Source organism: Nuphar pumila, chromosome 12 (assembly GCF_984573655.1).
Source record: "Nuphar pumila chromosome 12, dmNupPumi1.hap1.1, whole genome shotgun sequence".
Classification (NCBI taxonomy): domain Eukaryota; kingdom Viridiplantae; phylum Streptophyta; class Magnoliopsida; order Nymphaeales; family Nymphaeaceae; genus Nuphar; species Nuphar pumila.
Genome location: NC_143260.1, coordinates 40,409,173 through 40,435,335, shown reverse-complemented (window position 1 = coordinate 40,435,335; position 26,163 = coordinate 40,409,173). Strand labels below are relative to the sequence as shown.

General features: G+C 37.8%; 1 protein-coding gene across 2 annotated transcripts; it reads left to right on the top strand.

Annotated features, from left to right (window-relative positions):
* Nucleotides 1-1,815: 1,815 nt before the first annotated feature.
* On the top strand, nt 1,816-25,351 carry LOC149820810 (phospholipid-transporting ATPase 1-like). 2 transcript variants are annotated; one of them, XM_089983548.1, is made up of 10 exons: nt 1,816-2,047; nt 2,223-2,365; nt 2,689-4,916; nt 17,881-18,211; nt 18,297-19,149; nt 19,607-19,730; nt 21,269-21,488; nt 22,572-23,030; nt 23,185-23,488; nt 24,702-25,351. In XM_089983548.1, the coding sequence occupies exons 3-9, from the start codon at nt 3,152-3,154 to the stop codon at nt 23,384-23,386; spliced, it is 3,954 nt and encodes a 1,317-aa protein (XP_089839674.1). In that variant the 5' UTR covers nt 1,816-2,047; nt 2,223-2,365; nt 2,689-3,151; the 3' UTR covers nt 23,387-23,488; nt 24,702-25,351. The 2 variants fall into 2 exon arrangements, with proteins under 2 accessions (XP_089839674.1, XP_089839675.1); XM_089983549.1 differs by lacking the exons at nt 23,185-23,488; nt 24,702-25,351 and having other exon boundaries at nt 2,223-4,916; nt 21,328-21,488; nt 22,572-22,786.
* The last annotated feature ends 812 nt before the right edge of the window (nt 25,352-26,163 follow it).

Sequence of the window (26,163 nt, the reverse complement as noted above, 5' to 3'; positions counted from 1 at the left end):
TTTTCGCTGGACAATGACTTGGGTCTACAGTAAACATGACACCTCTTGGCCCATGCAGTGGTTTCTCCACGCTAAATCGAACAAAAAAAGCAGATCAGGTCATATTGAATATATTCAATCTCTAGATGTGCAGCAGCAATGACTAAATATAGCCGATAATGATCTTCGCTTACCATAATTGCACATCATCTATGAATTCTTTAAGAGCTTGGGTGTCGGTGACCCCACCCGGAGTTTACCTCGCAGGGGATGAGCCCATTAAACAGTCCGGTTCTTGGTGAGCGTTCTTCGTCGCAAAAAAAAAAAAAAAATCTATAAATTGGGTGATATTAAAATGATTCATTTTCATAAGATCTAACAAGGATTGATAGTGGTTCGCTTACTTTAGCAACAACACTCTTCCAACTCTAAGAAGGATGACATTTTGGCTAAGCATGGCGCACAGATGTGTCCATAGCTTTCAGAGGTGGGTCACATAAGGTAGGGTGGTTGTGGGCTACACTTAGGTGAGGTTTATCTCTCGAACCCATTAAGCAGTCCGGTTCTTGGTGAGGGTTCTTGGTCATAAAGGAAGACATTTTGGCTTAAGCATGTTGTAGAAAACATCTAACATGGCATTAAAATACACAAACCTAAAAGGTACGAGGGCCTACAGGAAATTCTTGACACGTGGGGCTTCCCCACTGGTCAGGTGAAAGAAACAAGGGATGTATTACAAATAATAAAACAAAGTAGTGCTCCAAATCAATAAAATAAAACCAATAGAAAAAACAAGTTTAAATAACCCAATGCTAAACCTTCCAAAAGTATCAAATAAAGATAACTTATTTTTTAATTAACCTCATTACACTACAAACAAAAGAGTACATCCCTTAAATTCTTATCAATAACTTAAAAAAAAAAAATAACACAACTATGTCTAACCAAGAGCCAGGATCAGGTGGCATCACATGGCGCACTTTTGTGTGCCTCTCCACCTGGTGCCCTCCATCTGCGAAGATGGAAGGCACCAGGTAAGCGGTGTGTGCCATGTGATGGCACCAGATCCTGACTCAACCAACCAAGGATAAGCTCATAGAGTTTTACACCGCCAAGACGATGACAGTACGGCAGTCAGAGCCAGCGTGACTAGGTCTCTCGTTTCTTTGTAAATTTCAAAAAATATGCACACGTGGTTGGTCACCTAACATTGAACAACTTGGCTTCTTTGCTGCAAGGTCGAAGCTGATATTTGGATACTCACATATTCAAATAAACGAGATAAAATGGGATATCCTTTTATGGAGCGAGATACAATTTCCCACATTATCCTATTTATCAATGTGCATCTAAAACACTCTACAAGGAGGGAAGCTCAGTATTTGATGACAGTTTTTTTATTAGTTCATTTAAAATAAATAAATAAATAAATAAAACATTTGGTAACCGTGCCATTAAGTCTGATCTCCTTGAACAAGTTGTTTTGATCCAATGGGATTTGATGGATGAATTCAACGTGTTCAAAATAGCGAGAACTTGCTTTTTTTTTTTTTTTATTATCCCACCAAGTAAAACATGAAAATCACATTTGTAAGGTTAGTTTTATGCATCAACGATGTATTTTATTAGGCAACATTTATCGTCTTTTAATGAATCTATAAGGGTATTTTTATAATTTAAAGTATTAAAAAAATCGTACACAAAGGCCAAAAAAACAAAAAAGGGAAAAAGTACGCATGGACCGTTCAGCATCAAATGCGGAGGCAACAATTGTTCTCTCTCTTTCTCTGGCTCGATCCCTCGCTCGCCAAGATGTCTCTGTCAATCTTCAGAGTCTCTCGAGGCGTCAACGACGAGCAAAACCCAGCTTTGATTTCCCGCCATTAAGGGGAGAGAGAAGGAAGCGAATTCAGATCGATCGGAGAGGGGAGAGGGAAGAGAGGAAACGGGACGGAGGAGGGGAGAAAGGGAGAAATTGAGGCGATCGGGTATTGATTTGGCGTTTTGATCTGCTCGGGCAATGCAGATCCCTCGATCCGCGTCGCGTTCTTCCGGCGATTCTCCCTAGGTACTGCGTTTCCATGGTTTCCCCCTTTAGATCGATAATTTTTATGGAGTTTTGACGGTGTTTTGGTGAATTAACGATGAATTTCGGGGTTTTGCGGCCTTCGATTTGGTTTTTGTTTCGTTCTTGTGTTGTTAGATCGATTCGATTTTTTGACATTTTCGTGTGATCTTAGCAGATCAACGTTTGGCGTAACTCTGAGTGAAGCCTGGAGTTAGGTTTCGAGGGATTGTGGTAGATTTATGGCGTATTTTGCCTTTTGATCTTTGAGCGCCTCTTTGCCTGATCTCGTACTTGCACAATTTATTGAAGAAAGCGAAGGTGAGGAGGTTTTGATGCTGAATTATGGTTTTGAATCTTCAACATTGCGTGGAATTTTATTGATCTTAAGGAATTCGGTGATGTTCTCCCTTTTTCTTCCTTCCTCCTGTTGCGGTGGTTTTGTCCCTCAAAAAGTTTTTGGATTGATGAGAAAGGAATATCACGCTTGCTGTTTGCTATAAATTCATGGTCTGGAGCAATTTTTTCGCGTGTACGTATCTCTGGACATGACGCAAGGGGATTTAATTATACGGATGGGAAAACAGTGACTGAAAGTGTGGAATATTCGTCTATTTACTGGTGATGATCATCCAACATTTCAGGAAATCTGTGGAAATTGGATATTTTTCGTGTTTGAGAATACCGTTTGATGCCAGGAGCTTTCTTGACAGCCTTTGAATGCGATCTGGAAATCTGTGTTGATCCGTAATCTCCGAGTGGGAGCATCATTTCCTCTTGTTCTTCATTGTATCTAGAAGGGCGGGAGTGTGGAGGTCTCACTGTATAGGAGTTCTATTATCGACTGTATTTACTTTATTGAATGAACTGGCTGGTTTTGAAAATCGGTATTCTTTTAGAGATCTCAGAGACATAAAATGGGCAGCTAGATGGAATCGATCAACATTTCCTCCCAAAGGAACTTCAAATTCCTCCGGCTGATGCATTTTGGCCGAGGACAGAAGGAGAAGAGATTTGTTCGGGACCTCCTATCTTCATGAAATTGAAAATTCCATAAGTTCTGGTTCTAATGGGTCGGCATTCTCCATTCCTTCAATCCATACTTGAATGAGTATGATTTCCGACCAACCATTGTTATCCTCAGACAGAAGCACTGACCCCTCTTCCGATGCATCTCCTCCACTGAGACGTGGTTCTTTCAGTTGCCTCTGCCACACTGCTTCTTATTCGTCTTCTCAGTTAGGCGAAGCGCCCTCTGACTTTGAAGACGCCTACAGCCATTTTGCCGAATCAACAGTGTCCACATCAAGGTTCAATTCTATGGACTCTCAGTACTTACAGCATGCTATCTTTGAATGCCCTTCACCAAAGGGGGTTATGGAATCAAACAATTCCTTGGATGTGGTGAGCAAAGGTTCGCTTGAGATATCTGGGCCTGCACCATACATATTGCATGAGAGGAAGACTTCTACTTTGGGTATTGAAAGGTCAAAATCTCAGAGGATCCGCCACAAGAGTTTTGAAGCCAATGAATTTCTATCTTCAGAAGAGAATTCCCGATTGATTTATATGAATAATCCAAGGAGGACAAATGACAAGTATGAATTCACTGGGAATGAGATTCGGACCAGCAAATACACTGTGATCACCTTTCTACCAAAGAACTTGTTTATTCAGTTTCATCGACTGGCTTACGTGTATTTTTTAGCAATTGCTGCTTTGAACCAGCTTCCACCCCTTGCTGTGTTTGGAAGAACCGTGTCTCTCTTTCCCCTTCTCTTTGTTTTATTTGTTACAGCCATCAAGGATGGTTATGAAGATTGGAGAAGACACCGTTCAGATAGAAAAGAAAATAACAGACATGCTGAAGTTCTCCAAGGTGGTACTTTCCAGGCAAAGAAATGGAAGAAAATACGGGCTGGTGAGGTCTTGAGGATCCATGAAAATGAGACTATACCATGCGACATGGTTCTTTTGAGAACAAGTGATCCAAGCGGCATTGCCTATGTTCAGACAATGAACCTTGATGGTGAATCAAACCTGAAGACCAGATATGCCCGACAGGAAACTATGATGATGGATTTCGAATCTGACACAGTATTCGGACTCATCAGATGTGAACAACCAAATAGAAATATATATGAGTTTACAGCTGCTATGGAACTTGATGGCCAGAAAATTTCACTTGGACAATCAAACATAGTTCTTCGAGGCTGCCAGCTCAAGAACACTGAGTGGGTTGTTGGTGTGGTTGTATATGCTGGTCAAGAAACCAAAGCAATGTTGAACAGTACAATTTCTCCATCGAAAAGAAGCAAATTGGAGGGTTACATGAACAGGGAGACATTATGGTTGTCAGTATTCCTTCTCATCATGTGCACTGTAGTGGCTGTTGGAATGGGTCTTTGGTTGGTAAGGCATAAGAATCGACTTGATACTGTGCCTTATTACAGGAGAAGATACTTCACAAATGGGGTGAATAATGGAAAAAGTTACAACTATTATGGTCTTGTATTGGAGATATTCTTTTCTTTTCTGAGTTCTGTCATAGTTTTCCAGATTATGATACCAATATCTCTTTATATATCTATGGAGATGGTACGTCTTGGACAGTCATATTTTATGATTGGGGACACCAGAATGTATGATGCCAATTCAGATTCTAGGTTTCAGTGCAGATCATTGAATATTAATGAGGATTTGGGCCAAATACGATATATTTTCTCTGACAAGACAGGAACTCTGACTGAGAACAAGATGGAGTTTTGTAAAGCTAGCATATATGGGAAGAATTATGGCAACACTGCTTATGCAATGGACAGTTCAATCCACGATTCTTCTGAAGTTCTTTTGGACAAGATAACTGTTTCAGGTATTTTGAACCACCTTTAGACATTATAATTGCTTAACTTTTGCTGTAGTTTCATGTGAACTATCTGTCCTTTCACTCTCTTAAGTTTTAAATGAAGATAGGTTTCTCTTTTGATATTCTTATCTTTTATGCTTCATATCATGCTCATTCATTATCTTCAAGTCTGCCTCATTTTCTTGATCTGGTTTAGTGGAATTTTATGGTAATCAGTTGTGTTGGAAGGTTGTTGCTTGGATTGAAACTCCACATTAGGTATGATCGTTTCTGAGTAGGAGAAACGCCTCTCATTCCGACTAGGAAATAATTTATGCTGCTTGGCGACTAAGCTGTCTCATTCATGTATACATCTGGCGTGTTGCATTTGTTTGATGAACAATATAGAAAAGTGGAACTGCTGGATTGGGAACTGTAAACAGTTTCTGAACTAACCTTAGGACAAAGTTTAACTTCCTTTCTGCTATCTATGGAAGTATGCTATGTATCATAAGATCAAAGTGATTATTAGTCCTGCCCCACCATGCTGTGGCTTCTCCATGGCATGTTCCTCCTCATGAGTTGACTAGAGGCCAGTTAGTAAACGTGATAGTCTCTTGAAGCTATGTCACATGGGTGCCATTGCAGGTACATGGTATGACACAAGCATGAAGGGTATGCCATAAGAATTTCTAAAAGGATGGGTATATATGTGTGTCTGCTTTTGTTAACTCAATGATTTTCTTCATTTACTGCGATGTCGACTAGCTTGTGATATTGATGGGTCATTTTCATCTTCTGAATCAGGGATGACCTTCAGCAAATTTTCTCAGACAAATGCTCCATGTACTTGTGTTTTTTTTAATAAACTTCTATAAGACTCGTAAGAAGTTCAACACGAACATCACAAGAATACAATGAGCACATAATCATATGATGAAGTTGTTATGCTCCACAATGTGACATTTAAATCTATACAATATACCTTTCATTACAAAACCACAAAAGTCACACTTCACTATCTATCTCATACTTGTCACAAGTCCATCACTTTTCAATATTTTCATGTTGAATTGTTTAGGCGTCATTCTCAATCCTCCATCGACTTCTTAGGGGAAGGTTTTGAGGTTTAAAAGCACAAGAATAGGTGATTTAGGGTGAAAATGGGTAGAATTAGGCTGAACTACACGCTTAGAGCTAAAAAAAAGGGTTAGGGGTGAAAATGAAGAAATATCTTATAACATCAAAAGAAATGAGCTTACCCTCATTTTTTATGCTTTAAGCCTTCCTCCAACCTCAATCTTATGCAATTCAAATCTCTAGAGCTCGCTTTTAAGGGATAGATGCAAAAAAATTAAAAAATAAAACAGTTGACTCGGATAGAAATGGATAGATTTAGGGTAAATCACACCTCTAGGGTTCAAATTTAGCAAAACCCCCAATTTTTGAGGTTTATTTGATCTAAAAAATCAATGGGTTAGCTAGAAAACAAGTTTTGAGGGAGGAGAAAGCAAAAAAATGAGGCTCAAAATGATCCTTGAAGCTTTAAAAATGGCCTCATTAGTGTCTGGTCGCCATTTTTGTAGCATATTGACTCGTAGGATACAGAGTGTATCGTACAATATATAGTACAATACAGGGTGTAATCAACTCATACAATACGGGGTGTATCTAAGGATGTAGTTCGATACAGACTAATAATCATAAGTTTACCAATATAAAGAGTGTTATTGTGTCGGTTCTTGAAAGTTGTATCGTAGGATCCGATACAATACTAATAACACCGCTGCTTAGTATGATCAACAACTTAGTTATTGTCATGAACAACAAAATTTTGGCCAGATGCATTTATGATTAAATGAACTTCAAGTATCTTTGAACATTTAATGGAAAATAACCATATTTCTAACATAATAGCACCACCTTGCTATCTCACATTCAATTATATTTGTTCGTTGGTAGCAATTGTTCTTCAACTAAGTTTACCTAAAAAATGTGGAAGCATGGAACTACTATTCCCAACAACTTTGAGGAGTAGGAGAAGCAATTGAATAGCACGGATCACCTGCCTGTTTATTCATCCAGAATCCTATCATTTGTCCAAACCATAGTCACCTATGTCATTCAAGGTATTATCTCGGTGAGGGTATTTTTTCAGAGAGATTTTCAAAAGTTGATAAATCTCGGAAAAATCTTGGTAGTTTTAAAAATCGAAAAAATATAAATAATAACAAAAAAGATAAGAAACTAATAAGTTTTGCATTATTTTTCTTCCAAAAATATAAAGAAATGAGTTTTAAAGCCTAATGATGCTCCAGTTAGAAGGATGGAGAAATGGGAAAATATATTAGTTAAAAGAGGTCGGGGTAGGCCTAGGAAGACATGGATGGAGGTGATAAGAAAGGATATGAATGCTTTGAACCTCACCGAGGACATGGCATTGGATAGAAATGAATGGAGGAGAAGGATTCATGTGGAAGACCCATAATGATTTTCTTTGTTGGTTCATATCGCCGACCCCAATTGTTTTGGGATGAAGGCGTAGTTGTTGTTGTTGTTGAGTTTTAAAGGTTATAAAAATATAAAAGAAATAAAAAAATAGGAAATGCAAACTTAAAATATAAAAAGAGTTTTTTCCCAAAAATATTGTGATATTGTCGCGATATTTTGTATTTTGGTGATATTTTGAAAATATCTTGAGATATTCCCTTTAATATTGGCTACCTTAAAATATTGGCATTTCTCGCGATATTTTCAAAATATCAGTGATATTGGTAACAGAGGTCCATACTCCAAATGGTGTGATGGTATTGTTTGATCAGCATTTTTAAAGCATAGGTCATGCACGCAACAAGTTATATAGATCCACACAATAGGATTCAAAGCAATGTATTTTTGGTTTATTGGTGGTCTACGACATGGTTGGCATTAGAACTCAGTCTCGGATCGGCCACATGCAACCCGGTGATTTGGGCAAGTCAAAATTTTTTGTTGAAGTTATTAAAAATAAGTTATAAGCATATAAGTTGTACTCTCATACTATAAAAATTAGATTGCCTCGTGACCTAAACCAATCATAAAGATTAAACAAAAAAATATTTTTTTCTAATCCACATGCTTTACTCTAAGTTGTGTAATTGCAATATCCAAAATTGTTGAAAATGAACCATCCATCATCCACCACAAATTACATATATAGAAGAAAATAATCATTTATAAATCCACATGCTTTCAGCGATAATAAGAACCAAAATAGAAACTGAACCATTATCCTGTTTGCTAAGTACATCTGTAAATAATTTACAAGTATGCCAAACGATACCTCCTAGCAGAATGAAAGAACAAAACAAGCAAAAGGAGAGAGAATGGTTAGTGTATATTTCAAATGAAAATGGGGATGGGTCATTAACGTGCCATACTGCTGCAAATTGATTGCCTGATTCACAAAAATCTATCAAACTATGATCTGCAAACTACTTACACTACCAAACAATGAGGGAAAAAGGTTTTAAAGAGAAGGGAAGAGGAAGAATAATCAAAGTTTAGAATAATTCGTTATCAAAAACTAATTACAAAGCTCCAAAATAAAGTATTTATATGAAAAAAAGACAAACCCTAATCTAATTTGGATCTAAGATGTATCCAAATCCTAACTAAAATCCAAAAATTAAGAAAATTCTGAAAACATAAAAATGGATCCATAAATGGATCTTGGACTCGGATACGTTACGACTTTGTCTTGTATTATTCAATAATGCAGGACAAAGCCAAATTCGGGTCAATTCACAAAGAAGAAGAAAGGCAAGAAGAAGCTGGAGGAGTACTAGATCCAGGATCCAGTTGGACCCAAATTTAACCCGTTTACTTTATGTTTTAATTGGATTGTACTTTTGGATATTGGATCTGTCTAGGATCCATCGTAGGGCTAGGGTTTGGGTGTTTTAGTATAAATACATTATTTTAGAGTTTCTAATTAGTTTTTGATGAATTATTCTAAACTTGATTGATTCTTCCTCTTTCTTTCTCTCTAAACCCTTTTCCCTTGTGGTTTGATAGCGTAGGCGTAGTTCGTAGCTTGTAGTTTGGTAGATCTCCATGTATCAGACCACCGATTTGCATCAAGTGGCATCAGAGTCCGAGATCGTCTACCCAACAATCGTGATGGCACACATTTTGAATAGCTAACTTAGAGAATCTGTTGAAGCACATATTGATTGTCTCGATCAAAACATGTAGGATTTGCAAAAAATATTTGAGCACATTGAGGAGAAAATTTTGATTGTTGATCCAAAGATTGATGGATTGAATGAACGGTTTGACATGATGGATCAAAATTTTGCAGCGATTTTGGAGATGTTTAGAGAACAATTTGAGCTTTTGGAGCAACAAATGATTGAGGAGAAAAGTTTGATTACTGATCCAAAGATTGATGGATTGAATGAACGGTTTGACACGATGGATCAAAATTTTGCAGTGATTCTGGAGATGTTTAGAGAACGATTTGAGCGTCTAGAGAGGCAAATGAGAAACTCAGATAAAATCTCAACGATCATGATCCCTTTTCCACCACCAGCTTCTCCTTTCCTTCTCCCTCCATCTCCCTCCTCTATTTCCCTTGGCAGCCATGTCCTGTCATTCCCATCTCCCTCTCCCTCTCCCTCAATCCCATCCTGACCAACCCCTCCATCTTCTTCCTTTTTTCCTCTCATGGCTGCCAACATACCACCTTTTCTTTCTCCTATTGATCTGGTTGGAGAGCAGCCCAACACCGGTCGAAATTTGGCGAGTGGGTGGCCGCTGACCTTCCCTGACCGGCAACACCATCGATCACCAACCAACGACCCTTCCAACCAAACCCAATCATGGTTGGGTGAAGGAGGTGGGCAAACCCTAGTCCACCTTCTTCCCCTCTCTTATTTTTCCCCTTCCTTGCCTTCCCCCATCATGGGAGATGGGTGGGTTTGGCGAGACCTTTAAACCTATTTTGGATCTTCATCTATGTCACATGGGTGCGGGTGCGGGTTGATACGGGTGCGGCACAATTTTAAAATTTTTGGACACGGGGACTCGGCAAAAAAAAAAAAAAAAAATATATATATATATATATATAATTTTATTTTATTTTTAAAATGCCACAACACAGTCTGTGTGACTGTGCACAGTCACAGACTGTGCACAGTCTGTGACTGTGCACAGTCACACAGTCACAGACTGTGCACTGTGCACACTGTGACTGTGCACAGTCACAGTCTGTGACTGCAGCACTGTCACAGTTTTTATATATATATTTTTAAATAAAAAATAAAAAAATTGGTTTTTTAGGGACATTTTTGGACTCGGTCAAAGTTGACCGAGTCCAAAATGTGGACGGACTCGGCCTGGACTCGTTGACCGAGTCCGACTCGTCGTTGACCGAGTCCGGGCCGAGTCCGAAGCCGCACCCGAGTCCGCACCCGTGTCGGGGCGTGTCGACTCGGGTGCGGCACCTCCTTAGCCGAGTCCGTGTGACATAGATCTTCATCTATTCCAAAATCCACCAAAACCACCCTAATTTGATGTAAACACTTATCCATACCTTAACCCATCTCCAAATTCAACCCAAAATTCTTATCTGGGTCCATATGAGGCTTATGGCATCGAACTAGGTATTCCCGAGTTCACAGGTGAATGTAGAGGTAGACAACGGGCCGAGTGGCCCGGGGGTTGGCCCGACCCAGCTTGCCACGGGCTCTTCATAAGTGTTACACTTGGGAGGTTGTGGACCGACCCATGGATAAGAACATTGTTGAATGTAGATGACTATAAAATCAAGCATAAGGCAGATGGTAGCATTAAAAGATACAAGGCTAGGTTAGTATCTAAAGGATACACTCAGGAATACGGTCTTGATTTTGATGAAACTTTTAGCCCGGTTATCAAGATGGAAACTATTAGAGTTATTCTTTCCCTCGTCATTATTTTTGGTTGACAATTATATCAATTAGATGTCAAAAATGCATTTCTTCATGGTGATTTGTGTGAAGAAGTGTACATGGAATATCCTCTTGGGTACCCAAATGGTGATGTTGCCAAAACTGCCTTAAGGCTAAAGAAGGCCATCTACGGGCTTAAGCAAGCTTCCAGGGTGTGGTTTGATACATTTAGCACGGTCGTGAGATCTATTGGTTTTATGTATAGTCAATGAGAGTATTCTTTATTAACTTATATTGATAATCATGACATAACGTTGATCGTTCTCTACATTGATGATATAATAATCACATGGAGCAGTTTATCTTGTATTCAAAGCCTCAAAGATTTCTTAAATGACAGGTTTCATATGAAAGTTCTTGGTACCTTAAGGTATTTCCTTGGTGTTGAAGTTGATAGGATACTTGACTCTTTGGTTCTCACACAGAGTAAATATGCACAAGATCTTTTACAACATAGTGGTGTGTCAAAATGTAAGCGTGCGAAGATGCCAATGGAATTTAATATAGGATTGTACGAAGAAAGTGAGAATGATGCTCCACTTGACATCCTAGAAAAATTCAGAAGCATAGTTGGGCTCTACAGTACCTGACCTTTACTCATCCGGATTTGGCTTATGTTGTTAACCAAGTATCATAATTTATGCATTCTCCCAAGCGTAGCCACATGTATGCTATTCTATATCACACTAATACTCCATTGCACTCGTCGTACCCATGGGGACATGGCAAGACATGTGTACGGGTACCGAATGCGATGCGGTTAAGCGTTGGGTCGGGTTCAATCCCGCACCGAGTCAGATCCATTCCCGATCCAAACACTTTTTTTTGGTGCTGACCCGAGTGGGGGGGGCAAGAAAAAGAGAGGGTTAACCAGTGGGGTGGAGGTGGGGGACGAGAGGGAGAGAGAGAGGGGGGAGTGTACCTCTTCTTCTTCCTGCAACAATCCGAAAGAGAGGGAAAAGGCTGAGAGAGAGAGAGAGAGCAAAAAGGGGGAAGGGCCCTTCTCCCTTTTATACAATATGCTATATATGGATCCTAATATAGTGGATTCATATTCAGATGTTGATTGGGCAAGAGATCCCTCATTAAGAAGGTCACTCATGGGTTGTGGCGTATTCTTGGGTACACACTTGGTTTCTTGGTCTAGCAAGCGACAGAGGACAACGTCAAGATTAAGTACCGAGGCTGAATATAGAGCAATGGCAGTTGGTACAACTAAAATTCTATGGATACATCTTATTGCCTTGAGACAGTGGATAGATAAATCACTTATCTATTGTTATAATTGGAGCGTGGTGGTTGTTGCTACTAACACACTTCGGCATGGAAAGATGAAGCACATTGAATTAGACAAACATTTTATTCGGGAAAAGTTGGAAGATAAAGAGATATAACCCTTATTTGTTCCCGGAGAAAAGCAAGTGGTTGACCTCTTCACCAAACCATTGCCTTTGTCACGTCAATGGATGCTTAAGGGCAAACTGTCTATGGTTTTAACCCATGCATAGTTTGAGAGGGAGTGTTTAAGTATGTTGGTATTTGTGCTTGACGTGTTTGTATGTGCAATAGTCCTTATTTGTGTTATCAAGGGTAGTTTGGACTTTTAATCATTGTGTAACATTAGGGTGTGTTTGATGTCACATCCAAGATTGGACTGAACAACAAAACATAACAGACAATACATGTGTTATGTTTGTTCTGTAACAACTTTACTAGCGTTTGTTTTGATTGGACAAATTGTGGTGTCCAACGTTTGATTTTTATGTTGTGCGGGCAGCTTAAACACATGGATAATGGGTAAGATAACTTCATTTTGGATCGTACGACTCGGTCCGCCCAACCATGAGTATTTTAACATGTTTAATATGGATTTTAGTTTTAGATTAGATCTAAAAACTAAAAAATGTTTAATTTTGGGTAATTTGAGAAAAAATAAGAATTGATATTTTTTTGATATATAAATGCTTGGATCTAATTATGAAGGTTTATCAAAAAATTAAGGATTTTATCCCCAAATATGGATCTCAAATCCCTAGCGTGGCGACTCCCTGGGGGCAAGGGGTAAGCCCACGGAGTTTTACACTGCCAGGATAGCGATCGTAAGTGCGGCAGGCAAAGCCAATGTGGCTAGGTCTCTAATCCTGGGGGTGGTTTCTCCGTGTAAATATGAACAAAAATATGGATCTCAAACTAGATCCAAGTATGAAAAAATGCTCAAATTTTGGGTAATTTGAGAAAATAAAAATTCATATTTTTTATATACAAATGCAAAAACATAAATAAATCATTAAACCCTAAAATGTAAGAAAATAGATCATAAATAAATCATAAGTAAACCAAAAACCCTAAACTACAAGAAAATTGAACCATAAAATAAAAAACCCGTAAAATTAAATATAAAAGGCCCTAATTCAAACCCTAGTGAAAGAAGATCAAGGAAAAACAACCCTAATCAAATACAAGAAAAGGCGTAATTACATTAAGTATAAGAAGCCCTAATTGAGGAATTTCGATTCAAAACCATAATAAAAGAAAATCAATAAAAAAACCCTAATCAAATTCAATATCTAAAACCCTAATTAAAGATATTTGATTCAAAGCTCTAATCAAAGAAAATAAAAAAAAAATCAAAGAAAAGGGTTTCACCATTCCACAGACGCGGCGGACGCCCGCGCGTTCGATGTTTGATCACCGCAGTGTCTCTCGCTATCAAACACCCCCTTATTGTAATTGTCTTCAGCAGCAGGGGTATTTGTGTAATATATATATATATATATATCAGTGTTATAAGTATCATTACTTTGGGCCTAATCGATACGATACACACCTGTATCGAGATATGGGTGTGTATCATACCTATATCGGGTGTATTGTATGATATACCCCCTATATCGTATGACACACAATTAGTGCATTTTATTTTACACTCAATTCATTTTTTTCTTTTTTTTTTGAAATATATAAGAAGACTCCTTGAGGTGAGTTTGTGTTCACTCCTAAAGAACTTGAGAGTGATTTGAGACTTGATTTAATGCAAGAAGAAGTCTTCATTTATTTTTGAACTTAAAAAAATTGGTTATGTAAATCTTTTAAGTATTGAGAAACACTTGGGGATTTTGTTTTTGTTTCACTCCTAAAGAACTTAAGGGTGATTTGGGGGGCTTGATTTCTTGCAAGAAGAAGAAATCTTCATTTTTGTTTGAACTTAAAAAAAAATGGTTATATAAATTTTTTAAGTATTGAGAAACACTTGGGGATTTTGTTTTTGTTTATGTTAACATGCACTGGTATGAATCTTATGACTTGTTAGCTTAGTTTTGTTGTTTATTATTTTACAATTTACATTTTTCTTATGAGATATGCATGTCATTCATAGCAGCTCATGGAGACATAAATGCTTCATATGTTATTTTATGGTTGTATTTTATGCAATTCATTATTGTTTCATGTTATACTATGTCACACGGACACTCCATTTTTCCCTCCATACCCATGTCGACACGCGTGTCCCCGTGTCGACATGCATCAACACCTAGACATGCCATTTTACCCTTTGTACATACAAGTTTGTATTCAATTTATAATTTATAATTATATTTTCAGTTTATAACCTTATATTTTCAGTATACAATATATATTTTAGATATAACATATATATTTAGATTATATTCAGTTTATTTTGAATTTAATTTGTATTTATATGATATTTAATATATATATATATATAGCTGTGTCCCCGTACCCACATTTTTTGGAATTGCCGTGTTGAACCCTCTGTACTTGTACCCGTGCTTGCACCAGTACTCTGGTGACATTGATGTTATATGATTTTTTTAGAAATTTTGCTTCTTTTTTTCTTCTGATTTTTCTTGTTTTTTTGGATTTTTTGAATTTTTTTATTAAAAATTTATGATATTTTACGATACGATACAGTATTACTTTGGGCCCGACAGATACCGGTAATGATACGATACTTACAACCTTGATATATATAAAAGGCTACATGACATCTCCTTAAATCATGAGAGGAACACCCCTTTGGTTTTCTATTCCTCTTCTTCTTTCTCAAGTAATCTCACGGCATGATTCCCAACACTGCAACTCCGTAAAATTAGCTTGTATACAAAATCAAGCACTTGATAACAACATACTCACTAAATTCAGTTACCCCAAATGGACTTTAGTTCACCCTAGTACCGGCAAAATCTAAAGCTTGGCTGGAAAAGGCCCCTCACCGGCCCTTATCTGCCCAGAGAGAGAGAGACACTGAAAGGGGACCTCCTCAACAACTTTTTTTCCAGAGAGAGAGAGCTGGGGCTCACTGGAACTCTCATATTCTCACCACCATCAACACTGTGAAAGAGATAAGCATTGCTGCAGCCGCAAAATTGCTGGCTCCTTCGACCACTATCCTGAATGCCTCACACCTGCAAAGCCTTCCAAGTACACTATGCTGCACCCATCGCTTGCCGGCGCTCGTCGACTCGTCAGGAAACTTGAGGGGGGCAGAGTAGCAAAGGTATGAAGAGCAGAGAGATTGAAAGGGCCTTAAGAGTCGAGGGGTAGGGTTTCAAACCTCACCCCTTAAACTTTTAACCTTTTTTTAACTTCGGCCGAGTCAGCTGAGTCACCAGAGTTAATAACAAAACTCGGTGATTTTAGGACAATACCATGTATACCTGTTTTTTTCACTTGGTATGTGTCCAATCCGAGTTGAATCGGCCGAGTCCTGAGTCAACTCACCAAGAATGCCAGCCATGGTCTACGAACTGTTTCCCCTGAAGCTAATCCCTTCAGCCATTTCAATACACTGGCTGTTTCTCATGACTCCCTCCTCTTGATTCCTGACCCCAGTTTTTTGGCTATGTTGCTAGTTCCAATAAACTACATTTAGGCATTAGATACATTTGTAAATCATAGTTCTCTGGTTGTAGGTCACAGGTTACCGAGGCCTAAAGATTGCATGTGCTAGGGTTGGATCATTTGAACTATAAAGAATTCCATTTTGTTCAAAATACTGGGATGTGGGTCACTGTTTGCTGCCTTAACTGTCTATGATGATAGTTTGCAATCCAATTGACAACTTTCCATGTTCAAAGTTTTGCTCTACAATTAATGGATAGCCTGATGAGAAGGTCTTCTGTCTAGACATATTTTGTCAGACAAGCAGGATGCACAAGTGGCTCATAGCTGACCACCGGCTAGCTGGGTTCAAGTTTCAAAACTGTTGCAAATCAAAATGTGAGGCCTATGGAATATATGTAAAACACAGAGTATCATTGTCAAATTGAGTAAGGTGTTCTATATTATGAGCATAATCACAAGTATCATTGATATTTTGAAAATCTTGCAATATTACCACGTTTTATTCACAAAACGAGGTATAATTATACCGATAATATCGCGAGATTTTCAAAATATCGCTTATTTTCAATGTCTTGTGATATTATCGTGTATATATTGCAACTTAAACAGCCAAAATCATCAAATAAAATTTTGAATGAGGGGCAGAATCGTACCTTCGCCCATTTTGAAATCTCTTTATTCAAGAAGAGAGGGCTACATGGCAATCTATTTTCTCTTTTCCAAGAAAGGGAAGCTGTCACTTTCAAATCTCATAATGAAAAGAATTTACGTGTCAATCCTAGGGCATCACTCCTTTGCCCATTCCCAATACAAACAGATAGAAGGGCGGGTTCTTTAATAAATAGACTTGAGAGGAGCCATGTGTCCTCATCCTGGTCGATATAGGATTATTCTTTTGTAGTTTTAAAACCCATTCTCATTCTATTTGATAAACTCAATTCATTATCTTTATTTTTATTCATGTTTTTATTCATTAAACTTATTAGTTAGTTATTAAACATTTTTTCATTTTAAGCTTAAACATATAATATTTTTTATCTTTTTAGTGTACCGAGATTTTCGCGAGATTTTTCGGAAAAGAACAAGTTTTTTTTCAAAATCTCCCTTTATTTTCTCCTTCCAAGAAATTCCCGAGAACGAAATTTGTGACTATGATTATGAGTGGAATCACATCTTGAGAGTGTAATTTTTGACAAAATGTTAATGGCTATTGCAACTGGTGGGAAAAGAAACAGGGAAAGTGGATCTCCTGTACATGCCCCCCCCTTGATTCTGTGAAAAGTTTCCATATGAACCCCATTAGTAATTACCATGTAACATGCATTTTCAAAATTCCATTACAACATCTATCTTCTCCATTTATCCCTAAGAGCACTCTTTAATTACAACTGCAATCGTGGTACAAAATCCTGTCATAAATGATGAACTCCACTTTGTGATCAGGGATGAAGGAAACTGCAGATTCCTCAATTTAAGCTACACATGTATTGAGACTTGTTCCAGCCAATATGAGCCAAACTGCGGGAGAGGGGAATAAACATCCTGGATTATGAAGATTGATAACCAGTCAGCAAAAAATACACTCTAGGCTACGCAGTTTTGAACATCAAGATACCAGGGTAAACAGTTCCTGAAAAGAAAAACCACTGTGGACTGGAGACATTAATATGACCATTCACCTATAATTAATAGTTTAGTTGTGACTTCTCAGACAGATGGTGTTGTCAGGGTGGTAATGTGTATGAGGCCACAATTGTTAAATTATTTTTGTAACTTGGAGAAATAGTTGGTAACATTTTCTTGGTTGGCTATGAATAAATTCATCAATTAGTTGTCATCAGTTCTTGGATGTTTATATGAACATGTAATCTTGTGATATGCATGTTGGTTGTAAATACAATGTCAAGCAGTTACATATCCTTTTATATGTTCTGGCAATATAGACATGGAAATGCATGTTTCTGATATATAAATTTAACTATTAAAAGTTAATAAAATGGTCATTGGAGCAGATACCATATGCTTATGTATATCCAAATTAAAGACCAATATACAAACTGCTTTTCTTATAAACATGATTTAGGTGTTTGAAACTTTTGAGAGCTTGTCATTGATACTGATGTTTGGGTTCTGCTATATCCTTGCCGGCACAGAAATAAATGAAAGACGGAGATGGAAGACCAAGTTGGAGCTCAAGGTTGATGCAGAACTTGTCTCACTGTTACAAAAAGATTTAGTTGGAGAGGAACGAAGAGCTATCCATGAGTATTTTCTTACTCTTGCTGCTTGCAATACAGTAATTCCAATCATAACTCCAGTGTCAGCTTCTACAAATTGTGCTACCAGTGTAGGTGGACTGATTGATTTTCAGGGTGAGTCTCCTGATGAGCAAGCTCTAGTTTCTGCAGCTTCTGCTTATGGATACACCCTTATTGAACGCACATCAGGGCATCTTGTGATTGATGTCCATGGGGAAGAACTAAGGTAGAGTATCCTCTCAGTAACAGGTTTTCACTCTTTATTGTATCCTTTACTCTGGTTTTTGCTTATTTCCTTTTCTTTTGCTTAGGTTGGATGTACTGGGATTGCATGAGTTTGATAGTGTGCGCAAAAGAATGTCTGTGATTGTTAGATTTCCTGATAACTCTGTAAAGGTTCTGGTAAAAGGTGCTGATAATTCCGTTTTCAGCATCCTGGCAAAAGTTTCTGATAAGATTGATGTCAAAGGTCTTTCCAGAGATATTAGAAATGCCACACAGAATCACTTGAGTGAGTATTCATCACAGGGCCTGCGGACACTTGTACTTGCAGCAAAAGACATTACTGAGGTAGAACTTGAAGAGTGGCTGCAAAATTATGCGGAGGCAAGCACTTCATTGAGTGATAGAGTGACAAAGCTCCGCCAAACAGCAGCTCTCATAGAGAGTAATTTGAATCTTCTGGGGGCAACTGGAATTGAAGACAAATTACAGGAGGGTGTTCCTGAAACCATAGAGTCCCTCCGGAAAGCAGGGATTAAGGTCTGGGTTCTCACAGGGGATAAGCAAGAAACTGCAATTTCTATTGGCCTTTCATGCAAACTTTTGACACACAATATGCAGAAGATTATTATTAATGGAAATTCTGAAGAAGAATGTAAAAGGCTTTTGACAGATGTGAAATCCAAATATGGGATCAAAACTGCAGATCGGAGTAAAGATTTTGATTGGGAAAGGAATACCGATGGTGATTTTCTTGAGATTCCTGATGACAGTTCAGCGTCCAGCATCAGCTTTCCTGAAAATGGGTCACAGGCTGCTAAGTGCATTAAAGCAATTGAGGATCCTTCTGGGAGAGTGGCAGGAGTGAATAACTCATCACTGGCACTCATAATTGATGGCACTAGCCTTGTTCACATTTTGGCGAAGGACCTGGAAAATGAGGTTTGGGTGTTCCTCCTTTCTCTATTTGCAATAACCAAATGGAAAAAGGTGTTGCAGAAAACACCTTTTTCTCCCTATTAGGGACAGCTATACAATCCATGTATAATTATGGTATTTGATCAGCTTGTTGCTGTCAATGTTGGTACTTCTAAGTGCTGCCCAATACCCTTCTTTTGGAAAAACACCAATGTCCGACCAGCCATATCCATATCCATGTGAGAAAGCAAATACCTCTCAAAAATTGAGTTCATTTTGATATTTCTCTTACATACGTCTTTCAGAGGCCCTATTTTTTAACTTGGCCTCACATGGTATTTACAATTTTCAGAGGCCTGTTTTAGGTTGGATGTTCAGGAACTGAAGTCATGTGCTTGATGCCTTGCATGCTTCTCTGCCTTAAATGAACATAAATTTTTTATTATATATTCTTTTTCTAACCATTTGTTATCATATACAGCTTTTTGACGTAGCGGTTTCCTGTAAAGTAGTGATCTGCTGTCGTGTTGCTCCCCTACAAAAAGCTGGGGTTGTTGATTTAATCAAGAGTAGGATCAATGACATGACGCTGGCTATAGGTGATGGTATGTTGCTTCTAAGAGAGCGGATTCAGTAAAACGCTGGGTGAGATTAGCAATCTCACCCAACGTTTACAACCACAAAACCCACCTCTCTGTGGGTCCCACTTGTACTGAGCTACAGTACATTGGGGTGGGTTTTGTGGTTGTAAACGCTGGGTGAGATTGCTAATCTCACCCAGCGTTTTACAGGATCCACTCTCTGCTTCTACAGTGTATCTTAACCACAATTTAAACTTAGCATCTATTTTGATATTTCCTGCATGTACTTTTTGCTTTTGGTGGGTGTTTTGCATTAGCTGATGTATACATTTTTCTTCTGGGGAACGGGGTTCAGCCAGGCAATGGTTGGTACACAATTACAAGTAGTTCTACTTCTATAGGCAAACCCATTTTGCTACATACTCTCCAATAAATGTATTAAACCTATAAGGATCGCATCACATGAAACATGGAGAACAGAACATTAGCCGTTTAGGCTCTAGCTGTAGTTTTTTTTTTTTTTTTTGAGACTAGCTATCTAGCTGTAGGCTTATGTTGTATGATGTATCTCCAGCACTATCAAAACTCGAAACTTAGAGGCCCACCTACTTTATTTCTTGCATGATCTTTTGGTTTTGGTGGATACGTTATTAACCTTGCTTCCTCTCTACACTCCTCCTCAACCGAATCTCCCTTCTCCAGCCGGGTCCGATCTCCGACTCCATTCATAGAGCTGCTTGGAGGGCCTGGCATTGCCATTCAGACTTTTTCTGACGGCTAGTTATAGATATGTTCCTCTTCAGGTTGCATTGACTGATCCTTGAGTTTGTCTACTGGTGCTCAGTGTGAGACACCTCTCGTTGATGGCGGTTGTAGTGGGGGAAAGGTGAAGCCAATTGCCAATTATTATATGATTACAGCGAGCAATTCCTTTGTAGGTTGACCAATTCTGCTTTACAAGCGTCATATGACATGAAGCATAGAGCATTGAGTTGCTCATTAGTGACTCTGCTATCTTCATTTAGAAGTTACAAAATTTGGTCTGGGGAGTAAGATTATGCACAGTATGGGATAAAGTAAAGGTGAAAAGCAACAAACAGTCAGGGACATGACATAACAAGGAGGTGACTCGTTGAATTCTCTCTTAAACTGTTAAAAGATGCCTTCTTCTTGATCTAAATTCAAATTTGAATAAAAATGGTTTCACTTGGTCAAAGCTCAATTTTCTTGGACAAAGGTGCAAGAAACTCATTTGAACCCTCTAATATATATAAATTGGAGCCAATGTTGTCCTTAAGCGTAGCTCTTGACGAATCAAGTCCAAGCATAGTTTCAAGTGTGTGTGTGTGTGTGTACAACCACATCCTATGTCCTAATTTTTTAGAACTTCTGTGTACCAAGCATATCTACATCTTGTCTCATTCCCGCATTCATATCCATGTGACATAGATAATGCTTAAAAAATTGTATTGCTCCAAGTATGAAAGTTAATCTTTAATTTTATTGTTGAGGTCAAGTGACACCCTTTTTTATGTTGCCTATTGATCTATTATTGTTGGCAGGGGCAAATGATGTTTCAATGATCCAAATGGCTGATGTTGGTGTTGGGATATGTGGTCAGGAAGGGCGTCAAGCAGTTATGGCATCAGATTTTGCAATGGGGCAATTCAAATTCTTAAAAAGGCTGCTGCTTGTCCATGGGCACTGGAATTATCAGCGTGTTGGTTATTTAGTTTTATACAACTTCTACAGAAATGCTGTATTTGTTCTGATGCTTTTCTGGTAAGTGGAATTTTACCTTATGATATGTTGTCCTTGCATGGCTGTTCCTGAAAAAAAAACTTTTTGTTTTAAATTTTTTTTGTTTGTATATGCCGGTTCCCTTCAAGTATAGGAGTTTCATGGAAGAATTTCATGCTGGTTAGTTATTTATAATTTCTGTGCAAATTAGATATGGCTAAACTTATTCTGGAAATCCTTTTCTGATAGATTTATGAAAAGGATAGGGTTTTCCTCGGAAGTGGTATACACCTGACCTTATGAACTTCTTAGTGAAAACATAATGACAAATATCTGCCACTAGCATTGAATTTCTTCATCCATTTTAACTCTGCAGAGGTAGTAAAGACCTTGTGTGTCTGAGTGCATATGCATACGTGTATAATTGAGTGTGTGAATGCATGTTATCAAACCCATTTTGGTGGAATTATCCGAACATTACTAATTTCCTTCATGTCATAGGGCCTGTTTGCATAGATCCTATCTTTGGACCAAGCTTAAGATTTTTCCCACCTGGGTAAGATCATGTGTAAGACGACCAGAAATTAGACAGACTGGCTGTTATTTCAGGCTTGAACACGATAAAGGATCAATTCAGATCAAGCTGATTCCATTTGATCTGTTTGGTTTTACGTGTCAGTGGCAACCTGTTTCAGACTAAATTATTCAATAATCATCAATTCATTTAATTGATAACTGTAATGGTCATGAAAATCCATACTAATATAGAAAAGCTTACTTGAAATATCGCTGGAATTTTTGGAATATTGTTTTGAAGCCAAATATTTAGAATAATATTAAGGACAATGTAGACATTACCGTAACATGATTGAAGTTCTTATGTATAAATAGATAAAATCATTGAAGCATATAGATGCACCCACAAAAATGTTTATATTATACGTCCATTTTGATTGGAGTCTGAACCCAGATTCATTGTTTTCATTTCGATTTCCAGCAGTTCAATATAAAGATTTATCTGACTTTTTATTGATTGAACATTTGAATTTTTGCACATCTCAAAAATCTATTTCAGAGTGTCAGTCAGTGCAGTAACGTATACTCCATCAAATTTCATTTCTTCAGGTACATATTGTGCACAGCCTTTTCTACCACTTCTGCCTTGACCGATTGGAGCAGTGTGTTCTATTCTGTCATATACACCTCTGTGCCCACAATTATTGTTGGAATTTTTGACAAAGATTTGAATCACAAGACACTGCTTAAGTACCCGAAACTTTATACTGCTGGACATAGGCAGGAGAGCTACAATTCTCACCTTTTCTGGCTCACAATGATTGACACCCTTTGGCAGAGTCTGGTTCTCTTCTATGTTCCACTTTTGACTTACAGTAATGGGCCAATTGACATTTGGAGTATCGGAAGCTTGTGGACAATTGCAGTTGTTGTGCTTGTGAATGTTCACTTGGCCATGGATATACATCGTTGGGTATTGATTACTCATGTTGCCACATGGGGTTCTATAATTATCACGTACATTTGTCTGATTGTTCTGGACTCAATCCCCAGCTTTGCTAACTACTGGTTGGTATTCTAATGCTACTCTTACCAAAGTAAAGACCTTGATATCCAACTCATTACTCGGAAATCAATCCGATTTGAGTTCTGATACAGGTCCATAATTTTATAGCTAGGTCATCATTGTCTCCTCTGCCTAAGATTTTAATCATCTTTACAGGACAATTTATCATCTTGCAAAGTCACCAACCTACTGGCTAACAATTATACTCGTAACAATTTTGGCCCTGCTTCCACGGTTTCTTCTGAAAATCCTGCGGCAGACATTTTGGCCATCAGATATCCAGATAGCCAGGGAAGCTGAGAAATTTGGAAAACCACCAGTCAGGTTGGCCTCCAAACACAATAAAGGTCCCGATTGATGTATATGTTGCTTCTGCATGGAGGCACCATCTTATTTTATATGGTTTACAAATTACATCAATTCAGCAGTTGGATGGCTTCCTTACGGGTTTGGGATGATGGTAAGTGCTACTTTATTTTTTCCTTTTTTTTATTCCTATAAGATGGTATATGTACTCATAGTGACAATATATGTACTCATAGTGACAAAAGTTAAAAATGGCAAAATATCGTTTTTCAAAAACTCGCGAGAATTTGAAAAAATTTCATAAATCTCGCATTTTTGGCAAAATATTGGCAATAAAAAAAATAATTAAAAATTATTTTTTATAAGAAAATATTAATAACAGTTATTTAAAAATAAAAAACACAGTTTATTCATGATAAATAGCCGTTTAAAACATAAATATCATGTTTAAATCGTGGTATTTATGTTTTTTCATAAATCTTGTGATATTTTGAAAATCTCGCGAGAAATTGCCATTTTAAACCTTCAGGCAATTTCTCACGATATTATCATGAGATTTTCATAAATTTTGCGATGTTTGTCACTATGTATGTACTCCTATTTTTTTTGAATATTTGGTGTAAAAATCCTAAGCCCCCTCACTCACCAGGGAGCATGTCAAGTTTCAACCTTGCATCCAATGATGCACACCTGTGGGTTTCAAACTCATGATGTCCCTTCAGCTGGTGATGTTCATGAGCCGCCTCTACCAGATGAGCGGAGTCCTCTGGCCGCATGATCCTGTATGAATATAGGAAAAAATACTGAATAAAATCCATATGATAATGGTCTGTCTAATGGAAGAAAATAAAGTTGATTTCCAACTTGCATATGATCCTGAGTTTAACATGGAGAAAAGATTTAACTGTGATTCTCTGTCATGTTTGTCACTGCAAGAACCATTGCCTCAAGATGGTCCATCTCTTTTGATAGTTCCTGACGTATCTTTATGCATTGTTGAAACTTGGTTCAGGACTGGACCCACTTGTACCCTTTGGGTTTTTTCCCAAATAATGCTGATTGTGATTCATAGTATTAGAGAATCTATAGACCACAAAGTCTTGAGCGACGGAATTTGAATCATTCTTAGAAGGATCATGTGTAGGTTTTCCATTAGGCTCCAGTTTGATTTTCAATCTGAACTCCCCTCTGATTTGGTGGGATTTAACCTTTTTTTGTCAAAAAACTGTGAAAGGGACCTCTCTCTCTCTCTGCATCAGCCAGAACAAACTTTGAAGCAAAAATGAGATCGTTGATTTGTCTATTCATTCCGAAACTGGTTCTTGTACTCGGATTGCAATTTGATGATTTTGTTGTCTTTGTGATAGGTGGACATACAAACTTCTGGAGACGGGATGTGATCTTAACCCCATGAACTTCGTATCAGCTTCCAATGGAAGCTTTTACGGCCAAGGAAGATCTGTTCAGGCAAAAGGGATGCTCAGCCCACTGAAACAGTGTGATCGCCGCAGGATCATGAGTCCTCGGTCAAAATTGTGTGCAATGCATGATAGACTGATAAGGGGTGAACTTTTCATGAAAAAAAGATGGTGGAGGCACCCAATTTTGCGTGTTCTTGTGGATCCTTTCTCAGAACCCCCTTTGTACCTACCATACCTGAGCAAATATATGTTCATCTTCGACTAATGCAACAGCTGCTATCGCATGGTGAAACGAAGGATGATAGGGCGGACAACTTGAATTATATCAAAAGATCATGCAGCATTGCCCTCTTAAAATTTTAAAGAAAAACAAGAAAAAGAACAGAGCATTCAATCAGTTTATTACAAAAGAGAAAAAAGGAAAAAAAATTCCTTGGAACGTAGACGTGAAATTTTTACACCATTCTTGTGAGTTTTCTATGTAAATTGTTCAGTTTTTGTATGTAAATCGGTGAGCTCTTCCCTTGTTTTGATTTTTTTTGTGCTTTATTGTCATATAGAAAAAGTGCTTATGTTACTGTTGGTTTCTCCCCCAACACGTTCAGCCTCATGGTCAGAAAATATCTTCGTAAAAGCTTAGCAATTTCTGCAGTCTGCTGCATCAACAAAAAATATTTATTCATGAAGATCAAAACTGAGGGACTAAACATTTCATCTTTTTTTAACATAAACTATCCAATCACTAGAAACGCAAATTTTATTTTGTTTGAGAGAGGGCATCTATGATTTTTTTTCATGAGAATTCTTATTTTTAGGATTCCCAGGACTTAGATCTTTTTGGTGGAATCATCCTATCAAAATCTATTCCACCCTTTTTTCACGAGTTTTTTATCTTGTCAGAATCTACCATGCCTTTCTGGGAGATGGTAAAAGTGATTTCAAAGTAACAGATAAAATCTAGGCTGATTGTTTCAGCGTTTTCTCATTATTCATCATTGCTAAGTCCACTTTAATATGGTTAAACCCTTCCCAACATCGACAGAGAGTTATTGAACATATGATCAAAACAAATAACGGAAAAGGAAGCCTTGCTGATCATGTTGTTGGTAGTGATTTGGTTTGCGTGGTTTATATTCTCTCTCTCTCTCTCTCTCTCTCTCTCTCTCTCTCTCTCTCTCTCTCTCTCTCTTGGGTGGAAGGAGGGGCTAAAGGAAAGAGGAAAGGCTAGGTTGAACAACAAAGAACTACAACAATCTGTAGACCATATATATCAACCCACACAGGATAAAAATAAAGCAGAATTGCACCAAAATAATAATAATAATAATCAAATGGTAAAATGCATCAGCTTATCCTGATGTACCATATAGATTAACCAACGGATGGTAAAAAAACACTTTTTGATTTT